At 57.9% G+C, this 17,862-nt stretch overlaps 1 protein-coding gene across 4 annotated transcripts; it reads left to right on the top strand.

Annotated features, from left to right (window-relative positions):
• Positions 1 to 324: 324 nt before the first annotated feature.
• CRAT (carnitine O-acetyltransferase) lies at positions 325 to 16,316 on the top strand. Of its 4 annotated transcripts, XM_010360919.2 has the most exons (16): positions 325 to 620; positions 1,802 to 1,900; positions 2,176 to 2,312; positions 2,997 to 3,260; positions 6,626 to 6,744; positions 7,865 to 7,918; positions 8,424 to 8,589; positions 8,933 to 9,107; positions 10,930 to 11,108; positions 11,662 to 11,762; positions 12,476 to 12,595; positions 12,755 to 12,877; positions 12,978 to 13,113; positions 13,815 to 13,877; positions 14,990 to 15,127; positions 15,513 to 16,316. In XM_010360919.2, exons 3-16 carry the CDS (start codon positions 2,283 to 2,285, stop codon positions 15,726 to 15,728), a joined length of 1,884 nt encoding a protein of 627 aa, XP_010359221.1. In that variant the 5' UTR covers positions 325 to 620; positions 1,802 to 1,900; positions 2,176 to 2,282; the 3' UTR covers positions 15,729 to 16,316. The 4 variants fall into 4 exon arrangements, with proteins under 4 accessions (XP_010359221.1, XP_030774919.1, XP_010359223.1 ...); XM_030919059.1 differs by lacking the exon at positions 1,802 to 1,900; XM_010360921.2 differs by lacking the exon at positions 2,176 to 2,312.
• The last annotated feature ends 1,546 nt before the right edge of the window (positions 16,317 to 17,862 follow it).

The raw sequence follows: 17,862 nt of genomic DNA, 5'->3' as shown, positions 1-17,862 counted from the left end.
TGTGTTTTCCTACACTCTAAGAGTTACGCTCAAGAACACCAGACGGAGTTGGAGAGGTGCACACCGCTACCTCCAACAGCTTAGAAGACACGCGGGGGCGGGGGAGAGACAGCTGGACGGTGACCTCCTCCTTCCTACTCCACAGGTCTCAACGCCTTGCGGGGCCTCCCAACCAATGACTCGCCCTCGGCCCCGCGCCTCTATCCCAGCACCCGCCGTGGCCCCGCCCCCAGCTCGCAGCCAGCCTACTGCGACCCGCTACCGGGAGACGCCCCGCCCCTCCTGCCCCACCCCAAGGAGACCCCGCCCCATAGAGGCCCCGCCCCCGCCCCGCAGCCAGCCGCCCGGGCTCCTTTGCAGGCTCGGGGCCCGCTACCGGCCCAGGCCCCGCCTCGCGAGTCCTCCTCCCCGGTGCCTGCCCGGCCCGGAGGGTGGGCGCGGGGCCGCCTCTACCGGCTGGCGGCGGTAACTCAGCGACCTTGGCCCAAAGGCTCTAGCAAGGACCCACCAACCCCAGCCGCTGCAGCGGCGGCGCGGACTTTGTCCAGTGTGTGGGGCGGAGCGGACTGCGTGTCCGCGGACGGGCAGCGAAGATGTTAGCCTTCGCTGCCAGGACCGTGGTGAGTGTGGCAGAGCCGGGGCCTGAGGGCCCTGGACGGCGTGGGTGGGCCGTGCGGTTGCGCCCAGGAGCGGAAACCTCGTCCTGCGGCCGCTATCCAACCCGGCCTCCAGCTGATGGGGTGGGGTGGGGTCAGGCGGGCGTCCCAGGTTTGGCAGAGCAGGAGATTCTGGCGCAACGTCAGGAGTGGGATTGAACCCACGTCCTGGAGCATTCAATTCCAACGACCCGGGACAGACAGGGGGGACCCGGCTTCAGTTAGCACCCCCACCCTTAGACCCAGAGACAGGCCGGTGGGGGAGAGAGACCAGGAGCGTCCAGACCCGTGCTCACTCTCCCAGTTATTCTCACACACCCGTCGCACGCTTAGGCCAGAGCCACTTCTCCGACCCTGTCCAGTTAGTTGGTCAGGCTCCTTTGGTTTATCAGATGGTCCCTGGGGAATTGTGTGTGGCCAGAGAAAGACGCAGAGGCATCAACCTAGGCTGCTCAGAAAGGCCTCAGAACTGGCAGGTGGCAGCCCCATGGCCTCCCTCCCCTCCAGTCCCCTTCCCCACCCGGGCTGTATCCTCCTCTGGAGCCGACTTCCCCACCCTGGCTGTATCTACTCCTCAGTCCTCCCCAGAGGGCAGCCTGGATGCTAGCCTAATTTCAGTTCCTTCCATCCCTGATCCAAGCATATGTTGCTGGTGTCTCACTATCTCAGACACACACTACCGGGCCAGAGGGCAGAGGGTGCATCCAGGCTCAGGCTCAGAGGCTCTTCTAGGTGTTGCAACACCCTGAACCTCCACTGCACCCTTGTCACTTGTCTCCCAAGCTGCATCTCATCCCACAAATAGCCTCTAGGTCATTCTCCAGGACCATCCGACTAGCCTGGTTACTTTCCTGCCAGGGAAACTGAGGCAAGGAGGGACTTGCCCAGAGTCCCCTGGAGCTGCTCATTCAAATCCAGCCCAATCGCAGCGTCCTGTGGTTTATTTTTCATACCAAAAGTCCTCCACTCTTGGACCCCAGCTGAATGAGCCACAGCTCAGGAAAAAATGAGTGTTGGTAGAGGGATGGCTCAGATGGGTCCCAGGAGTCCTGGAGAGAAACAGGAAATAGTCAGGGCTTCTGGCTGTCCCATCCACTGATGGCCTTTTCCTGGTGTCTGCTCCTCTGCACCAACCCTAATTTCAGGACCGATCCCAGGGCTGTGGTGTAACCTCAGCGGCCAGGCAGTCTCTGCCCTCCAGCCAAGTTTTCTCTCATCAAAAAGATCTTCACAGATTCTGACAGGTGGATTTTTTTATTACTTCTTGGCCTGCCTCCCTGGCACTGAGCCCATGCAGAGAAGAAAGGAAAGAACTTTCCAGGTTCCCTTCTACTGGAATGCCCCCCACCAGCCCTCTCACCTGCTCCCCATTCCTCTACTTCTGGGAGCTTGGGAGGGTGGAGTAGCTTCTAGAGTTCAGGAGCTTCCCCTGCCACTGCCACAACCCCCGATGCCACCACAGCCATTGCCACTGCCACCTGCCTCCCCCTGAATCTTGGCTCTTGTCTTCTCTTTCCAGCCCAGGCAAGTGGCTGCCTCTGGCTAGGTTCTGCTCGCCCACTTGGTAGCACAGTTAGGTTTAGAGATCCAACCAAGGCAGACAGGGCCCAGAACCTTGGTCCTGCCATGGAGGAGGATGGGCAGCAGAGAGAGAAGGTATGGAACAGAGCTCCTGCCGCTCGCCTGCTCACTGCAAGAGCAGCCTCGGGCCCTCCTGTCTCTCTTTCTGCCCACTACAGGGCCTCCTGGACTTTCTCTCTCTCTGCCACCTCTCACCCTCCATGCCAGGCCACCCAGCTCTCTTGCCACAGCACTGCCCTCACCCCACCCCTCCCCCATCTCAGAGGCAGGAGGAAGCCCAAGGCTCCTCACCTGAAGATGCTGCCATTGTCTGGCTCTCTGTGATTCTCTCTTCTTCCCTTCTATTTCTCAACCTGGAAAGGGTGGGAGAAAAGGAGGTGGGGACCTCCAAGAGGGACAGTCACCACTCTGCTGGCTGGTTCCTCTTCCAGGGTGAGAAAGGAGGGGCCTGTGCAACCCAACAGGTGGGCGGTCCCCCTCACCTCTGCTACACCAAGGAGCCATTCATCCTGACTTGATTCCCCTGAGCCTTGCCAAGAACCATGGCCACACCCCACCCTTCCCCATCCCTACCCGCATCTCCAGGCCCTGGAGAGGCGGGGATATCTACAGCTCTAGGGCCGGGAGGCCAGGACCAGCCCCACCCAAGAGGCTGTCTCTGCCCGAGGAGTGCGCACATAAGTGCCCAGGACTACAGCTTTGGGACTGCCAGGGCTCCGAGGTGGGAAGGGAATGAACAGGATGCTCTGCTGCCTGCAGGTGAAGCCTCTGGGCTTCCTGAAACCCTCCCCCTTGATGAAGGCTTCCGGCCGCTTCAAGGCACACCAGGATGCACTGCCACGGCTGCCTGTGCCCCCTCTCCAGCAGTCCCTGGACCACTACCTGAAGGCGCTGCAGCCCATCGTGAGTGAGGAGGAGTGGGCCCACACCAAGCAGCTGGTGGATGAGTTTCAGGCCTCCGGAGGCGTAGGGGAGCGCCTGCAGAAGGGGCTGGAGCGCCGGGCCAGGAAGACGGAGAACTGGGTGAGTGAGGGGCGCCCTCACCGTGACCTGCTGCTGGCTGCACGTGCACAGTTCTCCAGTGCCCACTGCGCTGGCACGGCCGTTCATTTGCCGCCCAGAGTTTCGTAAGCACGTACTCTGTGCCTGGCACTTGGCAGGGCGCCGGGTAATCAAGAAGGACACAGTCACCAGCCCGCTGGAGCTGACATTCAAGTAGGGAGGAGAGAAAGGGGATGAACAGGACACAGGTTGTGGACAAGGTGTCATGTTCTGGGATAGAGGCAGGAGTGGGGTGCAAGGACAGGTACAGCCAGGTAGGAGAAGATACCCTTGTGCTCGGTGGGACAGCCTCAGGCAGGGGATACGTGTCACTTAGTGACGGATCGCCCTGGTTCTGTCTGATCTGTGACACAGGTGTACCCAGTTTGGAAAATGCCTACACCAGTGCTTCGTGTGCTTTTCTACTTACATCTCATACTGCAACACACAAATTAAAAAGGTGACAGCCGGGTACAATGACTCACACCTGTAATCCCAGCACTTTGGGAGGCCAAGGCGGGCAGATCACAAGGTCAGGAGTTCAAGACCAGCCTGGCCAACATGGTGAAACCCTGTCTCTACTAAAAATACAAAAATTAGCCAGGTGTGGTGGCAGACACTTATAATCCCAGATACTCGGGAGGCTGAGGCAGGAGAATTGCTTGAACCTGGGAGGTGGAGGTTGCAGTGAGCCGAGATTGTGCCTCTGCACTCTAGCCTTGGCAACAGAGCAAGACTCCATCTTGGAAAAAAAAATGGTGGGGGGTGATGCCAGGCACAGTGGCTCACGCCTGTAATCCCAGCATTTTGGGAGGCCAAAGTGGGCGGATCATGAGGTCAGGAGATCAAGACCATCCTGGCTAACACAGTGAAACCCTGTCTCTACTAAAAAAAAATACAAAAAAATTAGCTGGGTATGATGACGGGCACCTGTAGTCCCAGCTACTCGGGAGGTTGAGGCAAGAGAATGGCGTGAACCCAGGAGGCGGAGCTTGCAGTGAGCCAAGATCACGCCACTGCACTCCAGCCTGGGCAACAAAGCGAGACTCCGTCTCAAAAAAAAAAAAGGTGGCCCAGATGCTGGGAGGGAGGCAGAGTGGGAGCCAGAGATGAGGGGGAGGGGTGACATCACCCCCACGGAGCTGTGGCAGCCTGGGTCTGACACTGGATGGGAGACAGGGAGAGTCATTAGGTCCAGGACTGTTTTGGAGGCAGTGCCAGTGTCACTTGCCAATGGTGGGGGCAGGGGTGGAATTTGCCAAGTCGGGGTTGCCTGAGGGAGAAACTGCCTGTGGGAGAGCCACAGCGGGTCCGGCCCTGGGAAGTGCCATGTTACAGGGGATGTCATGGGGAGGGGAGGTGGAGCTCTAGCCCTGGGGCTTGGCGGAGGCTGGGGGGCTGCACACAGGAGGTGGGAGTTGTCGACATTTGCTGAGACTCATCAGGTCAGGACTTTGGACTCCAAAACCTGGGACAAGTCACCTCCCCCTCACCCTTTTTCAAGGGCTAGTGGCCCAGCGCCACAGGGGAGTAGGTGTGATGAAGAGGCACATCCTGCTGCTGTTCACCACAGGGTGAGGGGACGCAGGGTGGGCCCAGGTCTCTGGGGGTGGAAGGCCAGAGAAATCTGTACTGGCTGTGTGCAGGGACGGTGGGTGTTGCAGTCAGCATAGAGGACACAGGATGACAGTCACCTGGGAGTGTGCGCAGTCCCAGACATGGAGCCTTTAATACCACATCCCTGGCTGGTGCCCAGAGACCCTCACCCCCCAGACAGAGGACGGACCGTCAGAGCAGAGAGTGAGGATGTATCACCCACATCTTGTCACTAGCATAAGGATTTATCCTTGCAGGGAGCGTCCCCTCAAGATTGCCCTAACCTTGAGATCAAAGTGGGTATCTACTCCCCGAGGCCACAGAGCAAGACCAGGTCCCTCAGGCTGCTCTGATACCCTGGTCTCCTGCCTCCTTGGACAGTTCTCTGCTGGGGATGGTCAAAAACTCACTTATTGGGCCAGACGTGGTGGCTGACGCCTGTAATCCGAGCACTTTGGGAAGCTGAGGCAGGTGAATAATTTGAGGTCAGGAGTTCAAGCCTGGCCAACATGGTGAAACCCTGTCTGTACCAAAAAATACAAAAATCAGCCAAGTGTGGTGGTGCATACCTATAGTCCCAGCTACTCAGGAGGTTTAGGCAAGAGAATCGCATGAATGCAGGGGGCAGAGGTTGCAGTGAGCTGAGATAGCACCATGGCACTTTAGCGTGGGCGACAGAGTGAGACCCTGTCTCAAAAAAAAGTCACTCATTGGACTTTGTTTTTGTGGACCCTTCCCTTTTTTCCTTTCTGTCTATTCAGAATAGGCATACATTTTAATTTAACATATGGCAGTCATTGACAGAGAATGTGTAAAATGAGAATTCATTCACCTTGTCAGGCGCGGTGGCTCATGCCTGTAATCCCAGCACTTTGGGAGGCTGAGGTGGGCAGATCACAAGGTCAGGAGATGGAGACCATCCTGGCTCACACGGTGAAACCCCATCTCTACTAAAAATACAAAAAAATTAGCCGGGCGTGGTGGCAGGCGCCTGTAGTCCCAGCTACTTGGGAGGCTGAGGCAGGAGAATTGTGTGAACCCGGGAGGCGGAGCTTGCAGTGAGCTGAGATTACGCCACTGCACTCCAGCCTGGGTGAGAGAGTGAGACTCCGTCTCAAAAACAAAAAAAAAAAAAGAAAAGAGAATTCATTCACCTTGCTGCCCCTCCCTACACCCAGGTTTCCTCCCGATCTTTCTTTCATGTCCTTAAGAGCAGTGTCTGGCCGGGCGCGGTGGCTCAAGCCTGTAATCCCAGCACTTTGGGAGGCCGAGACGGGCGGATCATGAGGTCAGGAGATCGAGACCATCCTGGCTAACATGGTGAAACCCCATCTCTACTAAAAAATACAGAAAACTAGCTGGGCGAGGTGGCGGGCGCCTGTAGTCCCACCTACTCGGGAGGCTGAGGCAGGAGAATGGCGTAAGCCCAGGAGGCGGAGCTTGCAGTGAGCTGAGATCCGGCCACTGTACTCCAGCCTGGGCGACAGAGCCAGACTCCGTCTCAAAAAAAAAAAAAAAAAAAAGAGCAGTGTCTGATTGATCTGGCTAATATCGATCACTCGGGCTAAAGGGAAGAGGCTGGTGGGTTTAAGGTGTGGGGCGGGAAGGGTGGGTTCTGGATCTAAGCATTTACTTTGAGAATCTCCATAGCAGGGTAGAGGGTGTGGGGCCAGCCATGTCCCCTAGCCCTGGGGAAGAGGGGGCACCAGGGCCCATGCACCCCTCCTGACAGGCTCTGGCCCTTTTCCCAGCTGTCTGAGTGGTGGCTCAAGACTGCCTACCTCCAGTACCGCCAGCCTGTGGTCATCTGCTCCAGCCCAGGTGTGATGCTGCCCAAGCAGAACTTCGTGGACCTGCAGGGTCAGCTCCGGTGAGTGGCTGGGGCTAGGGAGCTGGGAGGCAGCCAGGCCCCTTGAGTCCACTTCCCCCAGCGGCTTGGAGGGGCCCTGACCCTGTTTATCTTTCTGCCCCACAAACAGCCTTATGAAATAGGGAGCATCCTCCCTATTTTATAAATGGGGAAATTGAGGCTCAGAGCAGGGAAGGGAGCTGCCCAAGACCTCATTCAGGAAGCAGGGTCTCTCCAGCTCTGAAGCCTCATGGCTATTAACCACATCTTCGTGGAAGCCCCATCCTCTTCCGTACCTGAGGCTTCTCCCCAGCCCCAGTTTTAGCACTTCACCCCTCCTTCCCACTCTGCTCAGCTAGCCACAGGGGTGACCTCTGTACACAGTCCCCTTTTCCATATTCGGCCAGGTCACCTGCGCCAGCCCCTATTCCAGTCCTACCAGAGATAAAAATACCAGCAACAAGGATCTCCTGCCCAAGGACCATCCACTGGCTGCCGCCACCTGCTTCTCTTAAAGGGACCAGGGCACCCTGGGAAGGGCCGGGGTTCAGGCCCGGGAACTCCAGCCAGTGGTCCCCATGGTGGGATCCAGGGGCAGCCCCAAGCGTTGAGGATGGTTGCCATGGGCCAGACAGCCCTGGGAGGAAGGCGGCCTGGGGGACACAGAGGCCCAGAGTGGGGAAGGGACCTAGTGGAGGGAACACCGGAGCCACTGCTGTCCCATTCACACCACCCCAGGGGCCTGGGGCCCTCCAGAGCCAATGCTTCAGAGCAGATGACACCCCCTCCAGATTCCAGGCTGTGGTTCAGGAGCTCAGGCCCTCTATGGGTAGACCCAGCCCACTGACCCCTAACCAAGCCACACTCCAGCTGCAAGGCACTAGCACCCAAGTCCTACCAGGCCCTTGGCCACCAGCACTTCCCCGAGCCCTCCTGACCATGCTCCCTCTAGAGGTTATGAAGAAGCAGACACAGACTGGCAAGCTGGGACTCCCAGGCTCCTCCCTTGCGCTCCTGGGCTTTCTGGACGCGGTGAGGGAGGATGTAAGACTAGGCCTCCCACTCCCCAAGCAGGTGTCCCTAGCCCGGGGCCTCCCTCAGGGTGTCTACACAGCTTCTAATCTCTAATCAATCTTTCCAGATTTGCTGCCAAACTCATTGAGGGTGTGTTGGATTTCAAGGTCATGATTGACAAGTGAGCAGCCCCACCCCTGCCCAGCCCCACACCTGCCCAGGCCTGCCTAATTACCACAGCCACCTCTGATCCCAGCCCTGGCCCGGCAGGCCCAAAGCTCAGTCACTTTCACTTCCTGTCAGCCCAGCCTTGGGTGGGATTTGGGAGATGGAGCGCTGGGGATTGTCGTCTGCTAGTTGCTGGAATCTCCTCTTGGTGGGTGACCCTGTCCCATCCCAACTAAAGAGGACCCCAGAGTTTTATTCACTGCCTCATCTCCCCTATTACAAACTGAAGCCCAGAGAGGGGAAGGGAGGGAGTTTCTAGGTGACTTCTGAACAGGGCCTGCTGGGGCAGAAAGCGAGCCCCCTGCCTGCAGCGCAGCCCTGAGGTGCCCTGCTTATGCTGGGAGGGGGAGCGGGGACACTGTGTAAGCCCCCAGCAGTACCTAGGAGGTCCCTGTCGACCCTGCCCTCCTCCCCATTCACTTGCCCAGTGGCGCCCTCACTGCCCCTCTGCCCTGCAGTGAGACCCTGCCCGTGGAGTACCTGGGGGGAAAGCCCCTGTGCATGAACCAGTACTATCAGATCCTGTCCTCCTGCCGAGTGCCGGGCCCCAAGCAGGACACGGTCAGCAACTTCAGCAAGACCAAGAAGCCTCCCACGCACATCACCGTGGTACACAACTACCAGGTGGGTGGCCCCCACCCACACCTACAAGCCCCTGCCCTGCTGCAGGAGTACAGCAGGACGGCTGCGGTCGGCTTCCCCACTGGGGTTCCCCAGCACACATGCCCATGTGCCCCAGGAATGGGCGTCCCCTGGCTTCTCCATTGGCGGCCCAGGGAGGCCAGGAGGGGCCGTGGGCCTGCCCAGCCCAAAAGGGCGATCCAAGGACCTCCTCCCCCTCACACCCTTGGCCTGACTCCATCCCCTCCAACGCCAAGGCCAGGAAGAGGCAGGTGTGGGCAAGTGGCTGCTCTCAGCCTGAGGTCCCCACTCAGCTCCCTCCTCTTACCTGCCTGTGCCCTGACAGTTTTTTGAGCTGGACGTGTACCACAGTGACGGGACGCCCCTCACTGCGGATCAGATCTTTGTGCAGCTGGAGAAGATCTGGAACTCATCCCTACAGACCAACAAGGAGCCTGTGGGCATCCTCACCTCCAACCACCGCAACTCCTGGGCCAAGGCATACAACACCCTCATCAAAGGTGCCTCTTACGGGCTGTGCTGGGGCTGCACACCCAGGCCTCTTCCCCTCAACCAGCCTCAACACCACCCATAGGGTACCTGAAGTCTGGTGGCAACAAAGGAATGAGAAGAGATAGGTTAAGAGTTCATAAAGGGAGCCGGGTGCAGTGGCTCACGCCTGTAATCCCAGCACTTTGGGAGGCCGAGGCAGGCAGATCACAAGGTCAGGAAATCGAGACCATCCAGGCTAACACGGTGAAACGCCGTCTCTACTAAAAATACAAAAAATTAGCTTGGCGTGGTGGCGGGCGCCTGTAGTCCCAGCTACTCGGGAGGCTGAGGCAGGAGAATGGCGCGAACCCGGGAGGCGGAGCTTGCAGTGAGCCGAGATCGCGCCACTGCACTCTAGCCTGGGCGACAGAGCAAGACTGTCTCAAAAAAAAAAAAAAAAAAAAAAAAATTTCATAAAGCTGGGAGCCAGGGGTCAGTTGCAAAGTGGAGGCTGCAAAAGGCGCAGAGTTCTGGTCTCCACACTATTTGTTGAGTACAATCACTTATATCTAAGAAGCAGATGTTCAGGGCGAAACAGTGACAGGGAGGCAGTGCGTCATAGGCGTAATCTATAGCAATAGTGGTTTCAATGAATCTCCTTTGTGCTCAAACAGCATATCTTTAACTTACTGGAGAGTAGCTAGTGGGAGCGCCTTAACTAGGAGCCTGCATGTCTGTCCACATTCTAGTGTTTCAAAAGGAGTGTCTTTCTCCTTGAACACAGTGTTTACAGCTAGAGCGGGTCTCGCTCTGAGCATGGGAACATGATGGCAATTAGGAGGCTTTCCTCCTCAGCGGCCTCTTGTGGCTTTCCACAACTTATTATCTCATTTTTTTTTTTTTTTTTTTTTGAGACGGAGTCTTGCTGTCTCGCCCAGGCTAGAGTGCAGTGGCCGGATCTCAGCTCACTGCAAGCTCCGCCCCCCCGGGTTCATGCCATTCTCCTGCCTCAGCCTCCCGAGTAGCTTGGACTACAGGCGCCGCCACCTCGCCCGGCTAGTTTTTTTTTTGTATTTTTTTTGTAGTAGAGACGGGCTTTCACCGTGTTAGCCAGGATGGTCTCGATCTCCTGACCTCGTGATCCGCCCGTCTCGGCCTCCCAAAGTGCTGGGATTACAGGCTTGAGCCACCGCGCCCGGCCTATCCCATATTTTTAAGGCCAGTTTATACAGACACCCCACAAGCCTTTTTCCCAACATTCCCCCAGCACACTGGGCCCCGCACAGCTGTGGGCAGCCATGTTTCTCACTGCATCCTGTCAACGTGGAGCAGGCAATGTGGGCCCCATGTCATAGATGAGGACACCTCATGGTTAGGGTAGTTTCTCTCTGCTAAATAGCAAGTTAGGATTACAGTCCAAGTCCTCTGGCTGAGGAGCCCACCCACCTCCACGCTCCCTGTACCCCTAAGCACCAGCAATCCTCCAAAGCATGTCTTGCTCAGGGGCGTTAGCCCCAAAGTCAGACCACCTGCGTGGGATCCCTGGCTGCCATGCCAGCTCCTGTGTGACCCTGGGCTTCCGTTTCCTGTGTCTAAAGTGGGCCAGGGGTTGGGTCCTGCCTCAAGGAATGCTGTGGGGCTGCAGGGTCTTGTTGAGTTTGAAGCTCTGAACCCACACCCTACACTCGGTGAATGCCCTGGAGGGCCCCTGAGGTGGGGATCTCCTCATCCCAGAGGAGTACAAATAGGTCAGAAGAGCCCAGGGCAGGAGGCTGTGGAGGGGCTGGTCCATTTCTCCCATACCCTGAGACTCACCCCATTTTGAGCCTCCCCACCCCATGCCACCTGCAGACAAGGTGAACCGGGATTCCGTGCGCTCCATCCAGAAGAGTATCTTCACCGTGTGCCTGGATGCGCCCATGCCCAGGGTCTCAGAAGACGTGTACCGCAGCCATGTGGCAGGCCAGATGCTGCACGGGGGCGGCAGCAGGCTCAACAGCGGCAACCGCTGGTTTGACAAGACGCTGCAGGTGAGGCCCAGCAGGGCTTCACCCACTCATGTACACCTGAACAGGGCCTCCATGGCCTCGGGACTTCCTGCCCCTCCCTGGCCCTGCATCCCCAGCCTCCTAGCTTGTAAAACAAGCAGGAAGCCAGCAGGCTGTACGCCACCATAATTACCAGGCAGCCAGCCTGTCATCACCAGTCCTGCCGCTGGCCTGGAAACTGCTGCCACCCCCAGCACACCCCCTCAGCGCCTCACAGAGAACCTGGGATCCGGGGTCAGCCAGTGCGATCCTGGCACAACAATCCCTCTCTGCACCTGTAAAATGGGGAGGTGGTCGACCTCACTAGCAGAGTGGTTTGAAGGACTTGGTCAGGCACGCTGAGCGTGGGATGTGCTTAGCACACCAGGGCACCCAGTGAATGTCAGCTATTGTTAATAACTGACTTATAAATAATAAGTCAGCATAGCCCATTGAGATGGCTTCAGAGAGGCCCTTGCCTCGACCAAAGAGTGGTTGGGTCGGGGCCACCCCCCAGGGCCCTGGGGCTGACCGGGGTCTCCCTTCCCTTCCACAGTTCATCGTGGCAGAAGATGGCTCCTGTGGGCTCGTGTACGAGCATGCTGCAGCGGAGGGGCCCCCTATTGTCACCCTTCTGGACTATGTCATCGAGTACACGTGAGTATAGTCACATCTCTCACCTAGTTCCCCAGCGCCTAGTGACAGGTGACACACAGGTGATAGACCAACTTGTAGGGGAATATCACTCTCCTTTGTGCCAGGGAATCTGTTTCTTCCAAGGAAGCCAGCCGGATATGGTGGCCTGTAATCCTGACACTTTGGGAGGCTGAGGCGAGAGGATCAGTTGAGATCAGGAGTTTGAGATCAGCGTGGCCAACATGGTGAAATGCCATTTCTACTAAAAATAGAAAAAGAAAATTACCCAGGTGTGGCAGCGTATGCCTATAATCCCAGTTACTCAGGAGGCTGAGGCAAGAGAATTGCTTGAACCCAGGAGGCAGAGGTTGCGTTGAGCGGAGACTGTGCCACTGCACTCCAGTCTGGGCGACAGAGTGAGACTCCATCTCAAAAGAAAAAAAAAAAATTAGCCAGGTGTGGTGGCAGGCACCTGTAATCCCAGCTACTCAGGAGGCTAAGGCAGGAGAATCACTTGAACCAGGGAGGCCAAGGTTGCAGTGAGCTGAGATCACACCACTGCACTCCAGCTTGGGCAACAGAACAAGACTTCATCTTTAAAAAAAAAAGAAAGCTGAAGTGAAGGTGGTTTTCAGAACAAACACATCTCCCTGGGCTGGCCCCCACCCTGGTCTCAGAACGGACCCAGGCTCTAGAGGCGCCAGCATGAGCCTGAGGCCCCATGTACTGTGCAGGAAGAAACCCGAGCTCGTGCGGTCTCCCATGGTGCCCCTGCCCATGCCCAAGAAGCTGCGGTTCAACATCACCCCCGAGATCAAGAGCGACATCGAGAAGGCCAAGCAGAATCTCAGCATGTAAGTGCCTGCCCCTGCCATCCCCATGCTGGGTGGGTAAGGCCAGGCCCTTGAGCTTGAGTGGCTCCTGTGCCAGCTCTCTCATGACACCCAGACCCTCTGTGGGGTTGGCAGGGGCTGCCGGGGCCTGCCCCTCACCTGCCCTTCCCACACCCCCAGCATGATCCAGGACCTGGACATCACCGTGATGGTGTTCCATCATTTTGGAAAGGACTTCCCGAAGTCGGAGAAGCTAAGCCCAGACGCCTTCATCCAGATGGCTTTGCAGCTGGCCTACTACAGGTGCACCTCTGCAGCCCGCCCATGGAGGAGGGAGGGGACCTGGGGGCAGGGGAGGGGGTGTCCACCTCCAAGGGGCGTGCTCAGCCCCATTTCCCACCAGGATCTACAGGCAGGCATGTGCCACCTACGAAAGTGCCTCCCTGCGCATGTTTCACCTGGGCCGCACCGACACCATCCGCTCGGCTTCCATGGATTCACTCGCCTTTGTCAAGGCCATGGATGACTCCAGCATCACGGTGAGAGGTCTGGGGTGAGGGCGGGTGAGCTGGGTCTGAGCCATCTCCCTTGTGCTCACTCAGTCAACACACATTGATTGAGCACCTACAGGATTCCATGGTGGGCTTAGGGAATCTAACAGAAGCTGGAACCGTGAATCTAGCTCTGAGCTTCCTGGGGGCCAAAGAGGAAAAGGGAGTCATTCATTTGTTCATTCATTTATTCACTGGCAGTAAAGCAACTGCCCTATGTCAGACCCCGGCTGAGGACCAAGGAGTTGGCAGTTGCAATACTCGCTCTTTTGTTTTTTCTTGTTTTTTTTAGAAAGAGTCTTGCTCTGTCCCCCAGGCTGGAGTGCAGTGGCATGATCTCGACTCACTGTAACCTCCACCTCCCGGGTTCAAGCAATTCTCCTGCCTCAGCCTCCCAAGTAGCTGGGACTACAGGTGCCTGCCACCATGCCCAGCTAATTTTTGTATTTTTAGTAGAGACAGGGTTTCACCATGTTGACCGGGCTGGTCTCAAACTCCTGACCTCAATGGATCCACCTGCCTCGGCCTCCCAAAGTGTTGGGATTACAGGCGTGAGCCACCGCTCCTGGCCCTAATAGTTCCTCTTAAAGAGCTCAGAATCTAGTGCTGGGTGAGGGGTGGGCTACTGAGGTGGGCAAGGAGAAGAGAAGGGGCACTGCTTCAGCTCCCTCCAACCCTCACCACTCTAGGGGCACCAGAAGGTGGAGCTGCTGCGGAAGGCCGTGCAGGCCCACCGAGGCTATACTGACCGGGTGAGTGAGCCCGCTTGTGCCTACCAACTTGTCCCTTAGTGTCAGCCATCTGTCTGTCCCTCTGACTATCCATCCCTGCAGCCAATGGCAATGGCTGCCAACCCTTTGCTAGGACCACACCTCCCCCAACCTGGGAGCACCTGGAACCAGGCTGAATAGCCCCCTACTTTTTCTTTTCTATTCTTTTTTTTTTTTTTTTTTTGAGACGGAATCTTGCTCTGTCACCCAGGCTAGAGTGCAGTGGTGCGATCTCGGCTCACTGCAATCCCCGCCTCCCGGGTTCAAGCGATTCTCCTGCCTCAGCCTCCCAAGTAGCTGGGATTATAGGTGCCCACCACCATGCCTAGCTAATTTTTGTATTTTTAGTAGAGACAGAGTTTCACCATGTTGACAGGCTAGTCTCAAACTCCTGACCTCAGGTGATCCACCCACCTGAGGCTCCCAAAGTGCTGGGATTACAGGCGTGAGCCACTGCGCCCAGCCAAGTATCTCCATTTTAAAGTTGGAGAGACCCAGCCTGGGCCCAGTAACTGCCCTGTTCCCAGTTCCAGGGTTGGCCTGGGCCCTAGATTTTGGGTCACACTCTCTCCCGGATGCTAGGTATATGTGGTCCAGCAGACAGCGAGTTTCCTGCCCTCCAGCAGCTTGGGCTGCAGTCAGGGAGGTGGCTGTCTGGGTGCATGTCCAGGCTCTGTTTCTGAGCAGCTGTGTGTCCAGGCTCTGACCGTGCTACATGCACACATCCATTTAAAGCTTACCGCCACCCTGCGAGGGGAGTGCAGGACTCACTCCTCTTTACAGATGAAGACACTACGGTTGCAGAATCTAAGCAACCTACCAAGGCCCCGCAGCCAGGATGGGGCTAGGCCACCCAGCTCCAAGGCCCTGCTCCGCAACCCTGCACTGTCCTGCCTCCCTGGGCAAATCCCCGCCCCTCCCTGAGCCTCAGTTTCCCCATCTGTGAAACAAAGGCTCTCTCTGGCCAGAATACTCTGGTCTCGTGGTTCTGAGTGACCAGTGCCTGGGAAGGATGGCGCTGCCACAGGCTGAAGAGGGCAGGGATACCCGTGGGTCCACAGCCCCTGCTCCTGACAGCTCTCCCACCCCAACAGGCCATCCGTGGAGAGGCCTTTGATCGACACCTCCTGGGCCTGAAGCTGCAGGCCATTGAGGACCTGGTGAGCATGCCTGACATCTTCATGGACACCTCCTATGCCATCGCCATGCACTTCCACCTCTCCACCAGCCAGGTGAGCCACTGCCCCAGGTGCCCTGGGGGCTGCAGGCAGAGAACCCACTGGCAGTTTGATGTGGCCACACAGGCCCCACTAGCCCAATGCCAACACAGCTGAGTTCCAGAGGAGGAACTGGGGGCAGGGGCCTATCTGCAGCCCAGGCAGGCTGAGAAGGGGTCAGTGCTTCTCGTGGGAGAACCAGCTTCCCTGACTCACTGGTCAGGTATAAAGGAACATTTGATTCGTGCCAGCCTGTACTGGTTGCTGGGATATAGCACGGGACAGACCATGGTCCCTGCCCTCAAGGGGCCTGCAGTCTTGGCAGAAGCACAGGCAGCCTGGGAAGTGCTGGGGGCGTCAAGGTAGCGGAGCTTGAGAGCTTTCATCCTGCTGTCCCCAGGTCCCTTCCAAGACAGACTGTGTCATGTTCTTTGGGCCCGTGGTCCCCGATGGCTACGGTGTCTGCTATAACCCCATGGAGGCCCACATCAACTTCTCCCTGTCGGCCTACAACAGCTGTGCAGAGACCAACGCCGCCCGCCTGGCACATTACCTGGAGAAGGCGCTCCTGGACATGCGTGCCCTGCTGCAGAGCCACCCCCGGGCCAAGCTCTGAGCCCCTAGGACTCAGGCCTGCCAATGCCACAGCCAAGCCCACCCTGGGATGGGCCACCCACCAGGGCTCAGCCCATTGGTTCCCTCTTCCCTGGTCCCCCCAAATCTACTGAGTCACGGACCACATCCTCCAGGGGGCCTGCAGGCCCCAGCCAAGTGCCTTCCGTGGGTCATCTCAGCACCTGCCAGGGCCTGACCTGGGGCTAAGTGCAGAGGCTGAGTGGGACGTTAGGCCCAGGCCCCTGGTGCCTCCTCCACCAGTGCCTCCTCTGGGGAAGGGAACCAGCCCTCTGGAACAGGAGACTGGCAAGAGCTCTTTGTCTCACCAGCTCAGCCCTGGCTACTCCCTGCCGTCTCTATGACCAGGCCAGCGTCTGTACCCTGCTTCCCAAACTCCCAGGACCTGGAGACAGGATTGTCTGGGGCCAAGGGGCCAGGGTGTGAGGTTTCACCTCCATGGCGGCTGTGTTCCTGTGGATAGCATGGCTAGCGAGCTGCCTCTGGTTCCACTCAGCTTGGTTCCTGCCCCTGCCCTGTTGTATGATATTTATATGCAAGGTCATCAATAAATGGGAATTGTGTTGGTGAAGAGGTGTTTCAGCTGAGGCAGGCAGGGTGGGGCAGGCACCTGGCCTTGCCCTCTTCAGCTTTCCCTGGGCCTGGGAGCTGGTGATCAAGCAGCCGGTGTGCCTGAGGACTTTGGTCCAGGAGCCAAGGGCCAGCTGTGACCTCGGGGCACTAGGCCCAGAGCTGGGCCACAGCCAGGGCTGCGTCCTTCACCAGCAACTTCCCACCTACTTCTGGCTTGGGCCTTCCCAAGTCCCATGGGTTGTGGGTAGGGGCAACTCTCCCAGGGGACTGTGGGGCCCAGCAGTGTGGCTGACATCCAGGAGCCCAGGGTGTCACCCTGCTTCCCCCCACTGAACCCAGCAAAAGTAGGAGTACAGCAGCAGGCTCAGCTTACCCCAGACCCAGCCGCTGCCAGGACAGACCTTCGGGGGTGGGCAGGGGAAGCCATCAGAGCAGAACCACGTACCTGCCCACAGTCCCATGTCCATGGCTGAGGCAGGGCTTCCTGGCAAAACCAAGCGTGCTGTTTGTGGGGAGGGGAGAGTCTCCCACTGGAACCCTGGCCTGTGAGGAAGGGCCGTGTGAAACCCCAAGCATGGATGCCGGGGTGGGCTGAGGGAGGTTGGCTGGCCTGTGAGTAAAGGGCTCTGTGACCGGACTAAGCTGGGACAGTCACCTCCGAGTGGGGCCTGTGGTTTTCTCCATTTGTCAGATGAAGTGGGCTTAGTGAGGTTAAGATCACCAGGACACTAAATGGCAGAGCAGGATTCACAGAGGCCACACTTGTCTCCTCTAGGCCAGGGCTCCAAGAAGCTCCTCCCTAGAGCCAGGTCCCCAGCCCCAGGCCACATCCACCCACCTGTCCCACAGCAGGGGCTGGAGAAAGGGAGACGACGATGGGTGCCCAGCCTCAGGACCACGAGTGAGCGGGTGAAGAGGGAGGTCAGGCTAAGCCTGAGCTCTAATCAGGCACAGGGACCTGCCAGGCCTGGCCAGCGGTGGCATACTCAGTGAGAGAGGGAAGCCACTTGCCCAGTGCCCCAAGGGGACAGAAGTTGTAGCCCAGACAATGGGGGGAGTGGGTGGAGGCAGGGAAAGGAATGCCTCCATGGGGAACAAGCAGGCCTGGAAGAGAATGTCACCTGGACCAGCACGCCGACTCTGCTCCTCTCTACACAACAGGGTGCTCCCTCTGGGGGTGACTAGAACCACTAGGAAACAGGGTCCACAGCAGGGCAGAGTGAGTGCTGCATGAGCGACCAGGGGTGGGCCTGCAGCCAGCCCAGGGCAGGACAGGGAGGGGAGAACGAACAGTCAAGAGGCTGCCAGACATCCTGGATTCCCAAAACTCAGCTAAGAACCCTACAGGTCTGAATATAAGGTTGGATTTTTTTCCCCAGAGCTATCCTTCTGAATTGGGGGCATTCCCGTATGGTGGCGGCATTACAGGCCCCATCACATGGAAGCCCCCTCCACATGGAAGCCCCCTCAATTCCTTGGAGCCACCAACTATTGTTCAAGGAGGGTACATTCAGCATCTGAACAACCTCAATCATGGTGACAGG

The sequence above is a fragment of the Rhinopithecus roxellana genome, chromosome 16 (assembly GCF_007565055.1).
Source record: "Rhinopithecus roxellana isolate Shanxi Qingling chromosome 16, ASM756505v1, whole genome shotgun sequence".
In the NCBI taxonomy this organism is placed as follows: Eukaryota; Metazoa; Chordata; class Mammalia; order Primates; family Cercopithecidae; genus Rhinopithecus; species Rhinopithecus roxellana.
This window is presented reverse-complemented; position numbering and strand designations above follow the sequence as displayed.

What these genes read in the sequence shown, in the direction of transcription:
- CRAT (XM_030919059.1), top strand. Translation starts at nt 2,283, where the DNA reads ATGGAGGAGGATGGGCAGCAGAGAGAGAAG. An exon ending in CCGTGGTACACAACTACCAG is followed by an intron (nt 8,590 to 8,932) that starts GTGGGTGGCCCC and finishes GTGCCCTGACAG; the next exon opens with TTTTTTGAGCTGGACGTGTA. An exon ending in ATACAACACCCTCATCAAAG is followed by an intron (nt 9,108 to 10,929) that starts GTGCCTCTTACG and finishes TGCCACCTGCAG; the next exon opens with ACAAGGTGAACCGGGATTCC.